This window comes from Lepidochelys olivacea (assembly GCF_965140295.1).
Source record: "Lepidochelys olivacea isolate rLepOli2 genome assembly, chromosome: 4".
NCBI classification, from domain to species: domain Eukaryota; kingdom Metazoa; phylum Chordata; order Testudines; family Cheloniidae; genus Lepidochelys; species Lepidochelys olivacea.
This window is the reverse complement of record NC_140414.1, coordinates 65,579,680-65,594,955: the sequence shown is the minus strand read 5'-3', so window position 1 is coordinate 65,594,955 and position 15,276 is coordinate 65,579,680. Positions and strand designations below refer to the sequence as shown.

The 15,276-nt window shown below is 37.7% G+C and overlaps 1 protein-coding gene across 7 annotated transcripts in view; it reads right to left on the bottom strand.

Annotated features, from left to right (window-relative positions):
* The window catches only part of ARFIP1 (ARF interacting protein 1), an 89,854-nt gene that overhangs the window by 34,581 nt on the left and 39,997 nt on the right, over window positions 1-15,276 (bottom strand). For all 7 annotated transcript variants that reach the window (XM_084626700.1, XM_084626706.1, XM_084626702.1 and 4 more), the window contains 3 exons: window positions 8,721-8,829; window positions 3,827-3,922; window positions 1,552-1,664 (listed from right to left, as the gene is read on the bottom strand). In XM_084626700.1, the coding sequence (XP_084482826.1) occupies window positions 1,552-1,664; window positions 3,827-3,922; window positions 8,721-8,829 (318 nt within the window). The remainder of the gene's footprint in view (window positions 1-1,551; window positions 1,665-3,826; window positions 3,923-8,720; window positions 8,830-15,276) is intronic.

Here is a 15,276-nt window from a genome sequence, read left to right as displayed (position 1 = left end):
AATGATTAGAACTGATTGGCATTTTTTGATGGCAGAAACCATTTCATCAAAATTCCCCATCAGCTGAAGCCAAAAAAATTTGTAGGAACTTACCAGTTTTGTCAAAACTTTCATCGGGAAGGTTTCTGAGGTCCAGGATGGAATTTCTGGTTGAAACAAGAGCACACCCACCACCCCAAAATAGCCAATAGCCTGGTATGAAGGGCACTCAGCAGAGACGTCAGACATTGAGGTTCAAGTCCTTGTTAAGACAGATTCAGAGCATGGATTTGAACTTGCATCACCCACATCCTGAGAGACTGGAGAGCCCAGTGGTTATAATCAGGTTTTGGGGGTTCTTTTTTGTGAAAGACGTCAAAGGATTTTAGTTTCATCCCAGTGCAAAATGGGGAAATTGTTGAAATCTCAAGAAGTTTTGCAGGACAGGAAAACAGTTTCCTGTCCAGTTCAACTAGAGACCCTGGTAGTCAAATGATGGGAGGGTGGTGTCTTGGTATCTTTGAGTTCTTAGATTTGTGGGGATTCTCCACTCCAAAGCATCCTCCTCTCCACAGGCCACAGGAGTGGTGAAGAGCCTGACATGGACCCATACACATATAATCCCAGTTCCTTCTCTCCAGCTCTCTATCAGCCAAGTTTCAGGGAGAGTAAGGAGCTCTGCTCTGAATTGGGCTAAATTTAGAACTCTTGGCAGTGGTATGTTTACTGCCACAAGTGCATAAGTATATCCTTATAACAAGGACCTGAAAAATGGAAGGATGGGGGAGCAGTTTGCAGTTGCCAGTTGTCACTACCAAAATAAGCTTTATCATCACCATTTTATTACTTATGCAGTTGTTTCTGCACTATTCCATCAAATTCAGGTTATTGGGTGCACTTGAACACAAAGAAATGCCATGGAAATATGAAAAAAAAAATCAGAGCAAAAAATCTCAAAGAAGTCACCTTGATACCAGGATGTAACCTCAAATCCAAAAACTTAAAAAAATCCAGCACGGATGAAAGGTCAGAAAACGAATGACAATGAATTAAGAGAATGTTTAGATAATTTGTGATAAAAACAACAGTATTTCACATTTTTATTACAGCTAATGCTACCCAATGAGAAATCATAAAATTTAGGATTCACACATTTGTTCTGAAGTTCACTAAACTTGTTTTAGCTCAAGTAAGTTTGTTTGTGGGAAAAATATAATCTACTCCCTATTTTGTCATGTAAATAAGGTTTAAAAGCTATCATTGCAATCATAAAAAATTAAGAGATCTATACATAATCTTGCACATATGTAGGTTCTGACAGAAGATTCTGGAATTCTAACCTAGATTAAAAAAATTTGAGGGAAAACAACAAATCAGTAAGAGGCCTAGTTTACCAAGTCATATCTACATCAGTTCATAATAGATGTTTCTCCAGAACAAGGACAGATTTTTAGCTATCTATAAAATGCTGCATCCTTTAACACATTGTATGCTGCAATATGATACGTTTAGAAATTTTAATTTACATTAGCAATAGACTGGAAACAGCAATACATGTGTAAACTTGCAAACCTTGTAAGTGTTTAGGCTCCATTTTCTCACAAGCTCCAATTTTTCCATTGCTGGATTCTTTACTTCATCTGCTAGAACAACTGGCCCACTTTTCTGCTGCATTCTTATACCACCTGAACAAGTAAGACACAGAAAATCTTTAGGGCCCATGTTTTTTTTAAAAAAGTCAAGCATATAACTGCAAATCCAAAGAGTCATAAAACAGCACTTGTGCATGGAAAAGAAAATTATGAATCTAACTAGATTTTACGTGAGCTGTGCTAGGTAAATGGACATGAAAGACTAGCACAAAACTGCTGTTTGAAAACAATCAGGCCTACAAGTGCATACAATAAAGGGAAGTATATCTATATTGATTTTAAAATCAATCCAGAATATTTGTGTAAGTGAATAATTTAGGCAAACACTAAATTGAGTAAGGAAGTATGATGAAGTTACATGGGTGTTTCTGTATAGAATTTTTACTACCCTCAACAAGTAATTCAGATATTTAGTTATTTAAAGTGTTTTTAAAACAGCATTTAGGCAACCTCTAACAGTCTAACATTCTGTCGGAATTAGCCAACCTAAAAATCTTGTACACACAAGAAGTCATTGTTAGTAAGTTACAGAAGTATACGAAGTACAATCAAATTGCTGCCACCAAGTACAGCCAACTTAAGATGTACAGAATTGTCAAAACAATATTTGTCAACATAACAATAGAATTCACATTTTTCTAGATCGTGCTGCTGTTAATTTTAACTAAACACGTTGAGGCTAACAGGAGAATCATAACTCTCCTGTACATGTAAAGAGGTGAGCATACTTCATAGTTTTATTCGGTCCTCATTCACGAAGACAGTGGAACTCATTAGTCCTCATTCAAAATCAGCAATAAAGAAACCAAATAAAACAGAATAAAGGGTCACCATCAGTACACCATAATCAGTCCCCACTTTTTGCAGGTACCAGTCAGTATGGAATGTTATTCAAATTGCACCTTTTGATTTTGAATTGAAAAGCTGACTCCCAATATCAAATGGTAAAAAATGTTGCTGCCATTTTGTTGGCAGCACCCTACATTGCCACATATGCACTGACCACCCAAGTTATGCCAAGGGCTCTTTAGTATTGTACAAATGAAAAAAAAAATTAATGAAGAGCAAGGTAGTTTGCTAGTACATGGATGAATTCCCAGAGTTACATACACTCCACGTGGCTCCTCATGCTATGTTAGTGTACTTAGTAGCATATACAGAGCCTTGCTGACTTCACTTCTAAAGAGAACAGCAAAATAAAATGCCTGTCATCAAATGCAAGACAGAGTCAGTATGGAAATGTTTTTCTTCAAGTTCCTAAGGAAGTATTATACACATGAGAGTTAAAAACCTAAGCTATTTCAAAAAGGATACTTGACAGTGGCCCCCCGTCCCTCTTTAGGTAGAAAAAAAGCAAGTTATGTAAGGAGAAAGTTTAGTCATTAGGCTTTCCAGTAGCATTCCAAGCTGAAAAACTGAATTATTAGCAGAAGACCGATTGGCATATGAAGGTGCAATTATTCAGAAGGCCCATTTAAACTGGAGAGAGAAAAAGAGAGAAAGACTATCCCTGCACCTGCCATTCTCGTATAATGCAGAACACTCTGTATATTACAAATAACCTGGCAAGGTTAGGGTTAACAAGGGTTTGTAAAAACAGTATACTTCTGCATATATCTCCAGACATTCCTTTATAGCACTGAGCACCAACATGTGATTTACACCTTAAAAACATAATTTTTATACAAGTAATTAATCCTCACAGCACCCCTCTGAGGTAGTTAAGTATTCTCCCCATTTTAAAGAGGAGGAAACAGACACAAAGAGGTTAAGTAACTTGACCAAAGCCACAGAGTCAGTCGGGACAAAGCCCAGTTTGGGTGTTATGAACTCCAATCTCATACTTGGAGTATTAGAATATGTGTCACTGTTTTGACTGGCAGAGAGAAAAAAGTTGACTGCTTTAGCTCTAACAATTAGACCTAGAGTACTTGTTTTTATTTATTGTTGATAAAAAGTAAAGAGCTGTACAGATTATACTTAATGCTTTGGAGCAGGAAAAGTTGTTCAGAATGAAAAGCATAGGTTACTTTGCAAACTGTAGAAGCCCAGAAGTGACAGAACCACCAAAAAGCAGGAATTACTTATCCACCTAGTTTATAAAAAAAGTAAAATTATTACAGACAGTAGGAGTTAGTGTAACAAAGGTGTTAGTGGAACTAACAAAGGTATTATCCAGTCAGTGTTGTGAATACCTGTGGGAATAATTAAATCACTCCCTTGTCCAGCCAGTCTGCTAGCTGCTGCATTGCTAGGAGATATAACGGATGATATGGATGATGCTGAGGAACCTGAAAAGGGGACACATTTAACCATGAAAACCCATCATTTTCTTTCCTCAGAAAATATGTACTTTTATGTACAGAGGTAACTTTTAGTGTTGGGAGATATACGTGTAACATCAACACAAAACTAGAATAGTGTATGGAATAGTTCTTGGAATTTCTGGTAGTGATATATTAGAAAGGAGTAGCTGTTAATATGAAATCCTCAAAGTTACTCCTGACTTAATCGCGTGTTTTCTTTAAAAGAAATTGGCAGTATGACTGGAAGTAATCAACCAAAATACAAAATGCCAGATACAGGAGGCAGGAAAGAAAACAAATAAAATGACTTTCATACTGTTCAATATGGCTGCTCTTCAGCTGAACTCTGATTTTTCTTATCTAAGTAAAAGTCACTCTACCATTACCATGTAATACTCCTAACCTTGAGGGTTGATACTTGGACTCAATTCCAATTTCAGATAAGCAGGTGCAGGAACAGATTTTAATGAAGTGCAGTAGCTATCTGTCTATAATATGCAGCAAGAATGCCTGATATCTGAGATCAGGATGGAGTCATTAGGTTGTTAAAACGTTAGCCTGTGCGGTTCTCTGTCTCGAAGAAAAAGGCCTACTAAAAACATTAATTATATTAAAAATATTGAGTTACAGGCATTGTTGTGTTAACAGTAAGAGTGCTGTGCTCGCAAAGCTATTACACATATTTTAACAAATCATACAGCTCATGGCTTTATACTCTTCCACATCAAGGAAAGCATATAGTAAAATAGTCAATTTAATTGTACGGAGGCAACCATGAAAATTTCACCCCATTTGCCCAGGACAAAATCCTTTTTCTGATGGGTGACTAAAATCAGTAATAACCTCCCCGCCCGCAAACAATCATCATGGTATTGCAATTGTATTGCAAGTCAATTTTGCGCCTGAGCATGTTAATTTTCATAACATTTTTTCAAGGCTGCATAAAGATCTAATGGGTCAATGTGCCTGTAGACATTATGTACACTTTAATAGCTTCCACAAAAGTTATACTTTATTAATTCAGTAACTTCCCAAAAGAGCTCTTTAAATAACTGAAGCAAGACTCAGCATATGTTTGTTATATATGTCCCTGTAGCATGGAGAATGTCTCATCTCATTATTCCAACTGTAAGAGCAAAGCATAACATTTTTAGCAACATCATTAATCTGCACACACAAACAAAGTTAAGGCTGAAAGACATTTATTTAACTTGCCCTATCTTGTCATAGTATGATGATATGTTCTATAAGAGCAGCAATACCTCAGGTACTAATGTCCCCAATTCTGCAACTGGATTCACGCAGGCACAAAGGTCTGTCCACAAGGATCCTAATACAGGAGCAGTGTCTAATCACAAAATGGTAAGCAAGCTACAAACAACTTTTCATTCTTTAAACTTTCTTGTGCCAGAAGCCAAGAAAACATGGGCCCCTTACTGAATGAGGGAGGTAACCTAGTGACAGAGGATGTGGAAAAAGCTAATGTACACAATGCTTTTTTTGCCTCTGTCTTCATGAGCAAGGTCAGCTCCCAGACTGCTGCACTGGGTGGCACAGCATGGGGAGGTGGTGACCAGCTCTCTGTGGAGAAAGAAGTGGTTCAGGACTATTTAGAAAAGCTGGACGAGCACAAGTCCATGGGGCCGGATGCACTGCAGATGGCAGATGTGATTGCAGAGTCATTGGCCACTATCTTTGAAAACTCATGGCAATCGGGGGAGGTCCCGGAAGACTGGAAAAAGGCTAATGTAGAGCCCATCTTTAAAACAAGGGAAGGAGGAGGATCCGGGGAACTACAGGCCAGTCAACCTCACCTCAGTTCCTGGAAAAATCATGGAGCAGGTCCTCAAGGAATCAATTCTGAAGCACTTAGAGGAAAGTGATCAGGAATAGTCAGCATGCATTCACCAAGGGCAAGTCATGCCTGACTAACCTAATTGCCTTCTATGATGAGATAACTGGCTCTGTGGATGAGGGGAAAGCAGCGGACATGTTATTCCATGACTTTAGAAAAGCTTTTGATACAGTCTCCCACAGTATCCTTGCCAGCAAGTTAAAGAAGTATGGGCTGGATGAATGGACTGTAAGGTGGATAGAAAGCTGGCTAGATCGTCGGGCTCAATGGGTAGTGATCAATGGCTCCATGTCTAGTTGGCAGCCGGTATCAAGCCGAGTGCCCCAAGGGTCGGTCCTGGGGCCAGTTTTGTTCAATATCTTCATTAATGATCTGGAGGATGGCGTAGACTGCACCCTCTGCAAGTTTGCAGATGACACTAAACTGGAAGGAGTGGTAGATATGCTGGAGGGCAGGGAGAGGATACAGAGGGACCTAGACAAATTAGAGGATTAGGCCAAAAGAAATCTGATGAGGTTCAACCAGGACAAGTGCAGAGTCCTGCACTTAGGACGGAAGAATCCCATGCACTACTACAGACTAGGGACCAAACAGCTAGGCAGCAGTTCTGCAGAAAAGGACCTAGGGGTTACAGTGAACGAGAAGCTGGATATGAGTCAACAGTGTACCCTTGTTGCCAAGAAGGCTAACAGCATTTTGGGCTGTACAAGTAGGAACATTGCCAGCAGATCAAGGGACATGATCATTCCCCTCTATTCGACATTGGTGAGGCCTCATCTGGAGTACTGTGTCCAGTTTTGGGCCCCACGCTACAAGAAGGATGTGGAAAAATTGGAAAGAGTCCAGCGAAGGGCAACAAAAATGATTAGGGGTCTGGAACACATGAGTTATGAGGAGAGGCTGAGGGAACTGGGATTGTTTAGTCTGCAGAAGAGAAGAATGAGGGGGGATTTGATAGCTGCTTTCAGCTACCTGAAAGGGGGTTCCAAAGAGGATGGATCTAGACTGTTCTCAGTGGTACCAGATGACAGAACAAGGAGTAATGGTCTCAAGTTGCAGTGGGGGAGGTTTAGGTTGGATGTTAGGAAAAACTTTTTCACTAGGAGGGTAGTGAAGCACTGGAATGGGTTACCTAGGAAGGTGGTTGAATCTCCTTCCTTAGAGGTTTTCAAGGTCAGGCTTGACAAAGCCCTGCCTGGGATGATTTAGTTGGGGATTGGCCCTGCTTTGAGCAGGAGGTTGGATTAGATGACCTCCTGAAGTTCCTTCCAACCGTGATATTCTATGAAGAGTATCCAACTTCGCTTAAGCTTCATTGTTCACAATACACTTCCCCCATCCTACCCCTTCTAATTTTGCTTCCCCCCCATCCCCCATGTGTTTTTTTTTATGCATTCTACTGAGCAAAAAATCGAAGTTCGTAAAATTCAGCGTCAATCATATTTTATCTTTTTGTCTATCGGGTTATTCAAAGCCTATCTCCATCATCTCCCATTCATTTGGGAAAAACATAATTAGAAATAATCTGAAGTAACTGTTTTGGAGAAAGACTGGAATATTGTTTTTAAATTCAGGTTAGTTAATGATGATAATCTATGTTTCACACAGAGAAAGCATGAAGTTCCCAGTTTCTACAACAAATGAAAATTAATAATTTTGTTGCCTACATTGTAAAGCATTTTTGACATTTCAGAATTATTAGCATAGCTTGAACCATGTCCTGTGCACTTTATTTTGGTAGTAGTTCTGTTGTACCTGCTTTGTTAAACTAGTGTATTACTGCCTTATAGACAGAATGAAATGAAAAAGGGATGGCAAGCAGTGTTTATGATTTATGCAGCTTTTCGTTAGCTGTACTGAAGATTTCATCAAACACTCATGAGCCACCAAGACATATGCAACAAGTTGTACTTTTTTGCTTCATTTTTAAGGTTCTATTTATAAAAGCAAGGATATATATAAGTTATACCTTTTACTATAAAGACTCCGTCTCACAGCTGCTCACTCAATATTCAGTCAGATTTTCTAAATTCATAATCTTGCTTGAGATAAAGTAAAACTATATATAATAGTTTAAGATTTCATTTATGTCCTGTTTCCTTTATTATTTTCAGACAGAAGATTAAGGAGAAAGTGCTATTATTGGATTGTTTAATAATTTTGCATTTCTCAAGGTTAGTTTTTAAATAAATCCATTCAAATTAAAGAAACCTGCAGCTCTATGATGAGCAAGTAAAATGGTGGATCCATCCTCAATACGATGAAATTTTTGTAGTATTTTTAGGACTGATTCTTATGCTTGGTGTCTAAGAACCTTTACAACATATACATCACAATAAAGAGGAAACAATTTAGTCTCATTAGAACAACCTACTCAAGAGCTGTGAAAAGAGGATTTCACTGTAATTCTATTTGCTTTAGAAAAGCGAAGTGGAGTGGTAACTGATAGTGGGACTGGTTTGAGCTATGTTTACAACTTGAACAATACCTCTATCAATCATTTGGTTATATAGCTCTAATTATGTATAGAGTTTTTACTATAATCTCAATTTTCCCTTCTTAATATTACCGGTATCCACCAAATAGCATACATATTTTTATAACACCAAGAATCTTTTAATTAAGAAATCCAGCATGATTATAGGAAAGGAGCTATTAAAATTAACTGCAGGCTAGTTAAATAGGCTAATCTGCTATGAGTTTTCATTAAAACCCCCTGACAAGCAGATATCAATTTCTCATTTTAGCAACCCAGCAACTGAGGAGAACACACATTTCACACCTAAGGTATACACAGCACATCAGAATAATTGCTAAAGTGTAAAGCAGCTAGAGTTTGAAGAGGGTCTTAAGAGGCTATGCCTTTAAAAATATGCCTAAATCAGGTAAATTGTTGAAATGTAAAAATCATGTAAGTATAGTTTTTACCTTGAAATGGCCCTGCTTCAATGACTCCCTCTTTGGTGCTGTCAAAGCCATGAGATGTTATTTGGGTTTCTGAGAGACCAAGCCCAACGGGTAACGAACGTTTCAAATCCTTGGAAATGTTTGAATAAAAAGGAAAATCCATATAAAAACCTAGATAAGGAAACGTTTAGGCACTATAATATCTTTTCAATTGCATCTTAAACAATTCTGTCTATAGCCTGGAACTTGTCTTATGGTGTCATGGCATTCTATTGTGATGCATTGGTAGCAAACATTTACAACATAAGACACTGTTTTTCAATGTGTGTTAGATGAAACAGTTTGTATGCTCATTTTAAAGAGAGTGTTGATTTGTTAAGTATATGGAAAAAAAAAGATGAACAAAATGAAAACAAAAAGAAAAACAAAAGAATACTTTTCCTTTCCTTACCAATGTCCTTACAGAAGAAAAACAAGAAGGTAAATTCTAGTTTTTGCAAGTGGTTGAGTGCAAGATTAACTCCTAGATACTAAAGAGTTAATAGTAATTGCTAACAGAAGGTTTTCCTGTTGTCCCGGTCTTCATTTAAACTGAAAGTTTTTCTGGATTGTACAGAACAAGTAAAATTATGCAAAGTGACAAATACATCATGACTCTATATAATACTTAGCGCAATTTATTCATTCAAAGCACTGTTAAAACACTAATAAATCCTTAAAGCTGGTCTGAAGTGGGAGAGTTAGTATTATCCGTGTTTACAAAAGGGGAAACTGAGGCAAAAAGATTAAGGTATTTCCCAAAGACTATGCAGCAAGTCAGTCAGGATTAGAAGATAGAATGCCTTCCAAACTCACAAATTTCCCTGTTCCACACTATGTAGAAATAAAAGTATTAAAAACAGCAAGCAGAAGGCTCAGATTAATAATTCAGTCACAGCACAGGTAGATTACGTAATCAGAAAACCGTAACTGCTGACAAGGAATTCTGAATCTTTCTGGTTTTAGCAAGATGAAAAGAAACAGATAATAAAGGAACAGATGAGCATTGCATGAAGTATGCAGAGAAAAAGCATTTATTTTCAAGATGCTATTGCAGGGCATATGCGGTAACTACTTCTAATACACATACACAACTAAGAATTAATATCTTTAAAACCCAAGTGAGGTTTTAAATATATTGCAGTAGTCACTTAATCTGCAAGCCCCATGGGAGTTGCTGCATAGGTGTGATATTACCTAAATTGCAGTTGGCATGTAGCTCTGAAGTCCACAATAATAATTCCCTGCAATATAAACCAACTATCAGGAAAAGAGAAACCTACAAAACACACAAACTCCACAGTAATAAAAAGGTATCCTTAGCAGAAAAAACAACGAGGAATCCTTGTGGCTCCTTATTTGGGCATAAGCTTTCGTGGGCTGGAACCCACTTCATCAGATGCATGAAGTGAAAAATACAGGAGCAGGTATAAATACATGAAAAGATGGGAGTTGCCTTACCAAGTGTGAGGTCAGTCTAACGAGACAATTCAATTAACAGTAGAATATCAAGGGAGGAAAAATAACTTTTGTAGTAGTAATGAGTTGCCCATTTCAAACAGTTTACAAGAAGGTGAGAGTAACAGTAGGAGGAAATTAGGTTTAGGTTTTGTAATCACCCGACCACTCCCAGTCTTTATTCAGGCCTAATCTGATGGTGTCTAGTTTGCAAATTAATTCCAGTTCTGCAGTTTCACATTGGAATCTCTTTTTTGAAGTTTTTTTATTGAAGAATTGCCACTTTCAGGTCTGTTACTGAGTGACCAGAGAGACTGAAGTGTTCTCCTATGGGTACCATGGTGATATATGGCATCATGTGCCAGCAATGTCCCTCTGCCATGTACATTGGCCAAACCGGACAGTCTCTAAGCAAAAGAATAAATGGACACAAATCTGACATCAGGAATTATAACATTCAAAAACCATTAGGAGAACACTTCAGTCTCTCTGGTCACTTAATAACAGACCTAAACGTGGCAATTCTTCAACAGAAAAACTTCAAAAACAGACTGTCAAAATATCATGTTCTTCATTAAGTAAGCATCTATTATTTTCAGTCTAAAATGGAGCAAATGCCGGTAAACTAAACTAGCTAGATTAAAAAGATAGCTTAGGTTCCGGAGCAATGAAGCTGCTTCAGCATGCACTACAAGCCCACCAAGAATTCTGGGTAATTACTCACAGGGTTATCCTGCACTGCCATGGCTTCACTGCTCTTGGGCCCAGGCTAACTATGGTACGTCTACCTGAGCTGCAATCACAGCCTGTGAATACAATACAGACATATCCTCAGTGTAAAGGCTACATAGTATTTGGTTGCAAACCAACATGTTTTAATGGCAATACCAACGACAATTTTTTTTTTTTAAAAAAGGAAAGTAACTAAAAAGTACAAATACTAAACAAGAACAGAATCAATTATTTAAGTCTGTGTTCTCGCTTGCCAATTTAAATTGGTGATTTAAAAATCAGTCATCTCTGACCTGAGGGGTTTTTTGTTTCTTTGTTTAAATAAATAAACAAAAGGGGTGTTTGTTCTGGACATACGAGTTCTTGCGTGAAAACTTGGGTTAGGCTTTTTTGGCATATAATCTCAGACACTTAATTATGATTTATTACAAAACACTCCTAAATAAGAAGGCTGCCAACAGCCCGCAATGGTCTTGATGAAGGAATTTATCACTGACAGTTCATATGGAAAAAAATATTGAGATAATTTGGAGAAAACAAATTGTGGGGGAAAAAAAGAAGGAGAGGCATGGTATGTACAGTCCTATTTACAGCAGTAGAGAAATGATATGCATGGTATGGGAGACTTATTTTTGAGGGGCTAAGGGATAAAAAAATGGCTTTGATTTGCATTCCCTTAGAAGCTTGCTATTTGGTACAAGGTGGGCAGTGCGGTGAATAACCTAATTTTAAAGGAAAGTGACTATACTTTGTCCCAGGACTAACAAAAAAGACAAATGAGACAAAGTCATGGACTGCAAAAGAGCACTTCCAACTTCATGCAGTTGACCTTCACTTTGTCAGTGTAGAACCCATGCAGTCCCCAACTTCCATTGATGCATACATTTAAAGAATGATGAGTGGTTCCACCCAGAAAAGTGACCCAAAAATGGTATTTTGTAATCTGTTGCATCTGACTCCGGAGCTGCACTGGTACAGCTGCGCTGCTTTAGAGCTTAGTGAAGACGCTGCCTATGCAAATAGGATTTTCAAAATTATAGGCATCTAAAAATGCAGAAGGTGCCTAGTGGGATTGTTAGGAGTGCCTAACCTTAGGTACCCTTGAAAATCCCAGTAGGCACCTACTTGCATCTTTAGGTGCCTACATATATTGCAAATCTGGCCCCATGTCCTTCCAAGTTATCAGAATTACTAGATCTCATCCTCTCCCACCTGATTTTTATTTATAGATTGGAAAAGGAAAACAAGCTTTCCTGCTTTTTTTCAACTCCCAATTTGCTTTTCAACTTTGGTTGAACTAGTCCAGAAAATACTCTTGGCACTAAAAGCAAAAAGAATTAAGGCGAAAGCTTTCTCTACAACAAACTACTGATGGTTGGCGAAAAGTAAATACTGGCATTTGCTCCATTTTAGACTGAAAATAATAGATGCTTACTTAATGAAGAACATAGTATTTTGAAATATTTATAAGGCTTGAGTTGACTAGAAAAGTCAGATGTTCTCCCCCTGTTTCTGTTCTGTACAGTGATCAATAGTACCAGTGTGGAGTCCCAGGAGAAGTCTTGTCAGACTGTATGCTCCAACGTATAAAGTATCAATGCCACCAGTACTGAGGAAGCAATATAGGTCTCCAAGGAACATGATCCACCAGCCTTTGAAGGTTCCTGGTTGCGATGCAGTTTGAAAAAAACCTGTTTAGACAAGTTAGCATGAGGACTCTTGGCCTTCTTCTTGGTCAGTGTCAGACTGCAGTCAGTCCTGAGTCCCATCTGGAGATCTTTGTTCTTCCCTGCCTCCAGGAAGGGAAGACTAACTCAAGGAGGGCTGACTAGAAGGCTCAGAATGCTCAATAGCAGCATGAGGTCCCTCATGGCTAGAAGATCTCTCGTGTCCCAGACTGGCAGCTCCTGTAGCCAGGACCACTTGTTGAAACCTGCTTTGAAGCAGAAGGGACTGCTCCCAAGAGGCTACCGCTAAGTCACACATGCCCCACGTAGACCTTTCTATTGAAAATATTTTGTTAACGGGCATCATGAGTTCTCTGTGCACTTAGGAAAAGAGGTACAAGTGGCACACTTGCTAGCAATTAGACTCCCCTAAACAAAACAAACATTTTATAGGCACATCATTAGCAGGTATAGCAGACAAGCAAGACAGATTTTAAAACCTGGAGATCTGTTCTCTTTCATTGGGCCTCCTCCTCTGTACTGAGGTGATAAATTGCTTCATTTTTATTTTTTAAACCAATAGACAAATAAAACTGATCAAAAACTACAGTAACTATCATTCTGAACTATCTAGAAACTATGAAGAAAGGAGAATGACACTCACAGTGGGCAGTGAGAAGGAATGGAGTGGTGTTTGCAGCTGTTCTACCCTTTACCTTTGTTGTAGGAGGTGAGACAGTACATGGGTAAATGCACAGCCCCAACTGACACTGCTGGCTAAAAGATTCTGGGCTCATGCCTGGGAGCACAAACCTACAGTAGGATGTATGTGGACGAATGCTCAAACAAAAACTAGAGTTCTTAGTATAAAGCCAAAACTGATTAATATAATATACTTGATACAACACTACAAACGTTTGTAAGATTTGTTATAATCAAAACATGACTGACAAAGACTTCATAAAGTTGCAATGTTCTATATATTTTATTCTCAGTAAAATTAATCATTTTACTTGAAAACTAAATACCAGGGCTGAAAAAATCAAGTTGGAATTTGAGACAATATCAAGCTATGGTTTGGGTTTTTTGTTTTTGGCTGATGGTTTAAGTAGCAAAGAGATTCTATAATCAGAACTTGATGACAATTTGTTGATTAGAAATTTCCATAACTTATTTTCAGTATGCACTGCTTTCAGTAGTAAAAACTTGTTTTTCTCATTAAGATAAACAGATAATTAAGACACATCCATATCTTTTCAGACTTCAGTCCCATGTTAGAGCCAAAAAAGATCAAGAATGCATTTGTATCGTGTGATTGCATCAGCATATGTTTACTACCTAATTCTATGTTTTTCAGACCCCCACATTTTACTTAAGTTTTTCTTTCAAGTTTTTGAGATCTAGGCAATTAAGACAAAGCTCAAATTACAGAAAAACTACTGTTTTAAAGTATGTTTAATTTAGTTCCCCACAAAGATTCCATTAACTGCTACCCTATTTTTATATTAAAAATACCTAAAAGGGAGTTAATTATGTATGCTCTTGAAGGAAGGATAAGTTATAAACAGAAATGTTTCAGAAAATCTAGAAATTGAACCATACGTATGAATAAATACTGTAAGTTATTAAATATTCCTAGACAGAGAAAAGGAGAGTATCAAGCTTTATCTTTGAATTTCCTGTTTTATGTCATCTGATAAAGGTGAAAAAGCCTACCACATTCTCAAGTTTCCTAACAACTGACATAATGTTATCTGAACATACAGGGTTTTTTTCAGTTTATGTTTTAATAGAATGAGAAATAATTATAAACCATTAGTATACAGTTGCTGTAAGAAGGTATTTTACATGATGGTCTGTAAAGCTTTTTTGTGTTTTTCCATCTATGCGAGAGAACAGTTTTTGGTCCAATACGTAATCCTGCTGCTGCTGCAAGTACACTGTCACATGCTCAACTGATATTTTATGGCCAATTTAATTATAAATCACAACATATAAGATTATGATTAAATATTGTAATTAGCAGTGGGATTGCTGGTGTATCGTACCGGTGAAGTAACTCAGTACATTTAGTAACAGTTAGCCACAGGCCAGGCTCAAACTATGGAGTTAGCCTGCTGATATTCAGTTACATGGGGGGGTGGGGAGAAGGAAGAAGATGGGAGAGAATATCTATCCAAAATTAGACAGCCTTCTTAAAATAACTGGTCGGGTCCACCAGTAAATTATATAGAGGTCAGCATGTTCTATGCAGTAGAAGTCTGCATTTGTGGGAAATCTACATGCATTTTAAAATAGTCACTCTTTTCAGAGGAGAAATAATTAATTTAAGTTAGTTTACAATACCACTATGAAGAAAAGGAGTACTTGTGGCACCTTAGAGACTAACAAATTTATTTGAGCGTAATTGTTCGTGAGCTACAGCTCACTTCATCAGATGCATTCGGATGCATGAAGTAAGCTGTAGCTCACAAAAGCTTATGCTCAAATAAATGTGTTCGTCTCTAAGGTGCCACAAGTACTCCTTTTCTTTTTGCAAATACAGACTAACACGGCTGCTACTATGAATACCACTATGGTCTCAAATTAAACATTTTCAATTAAACCTGTTTCAGTGATGAGAGTATAAGACACCTAAAACTAACATACACAACTTAAAAACCACTGCCCAAAAGGGGCTT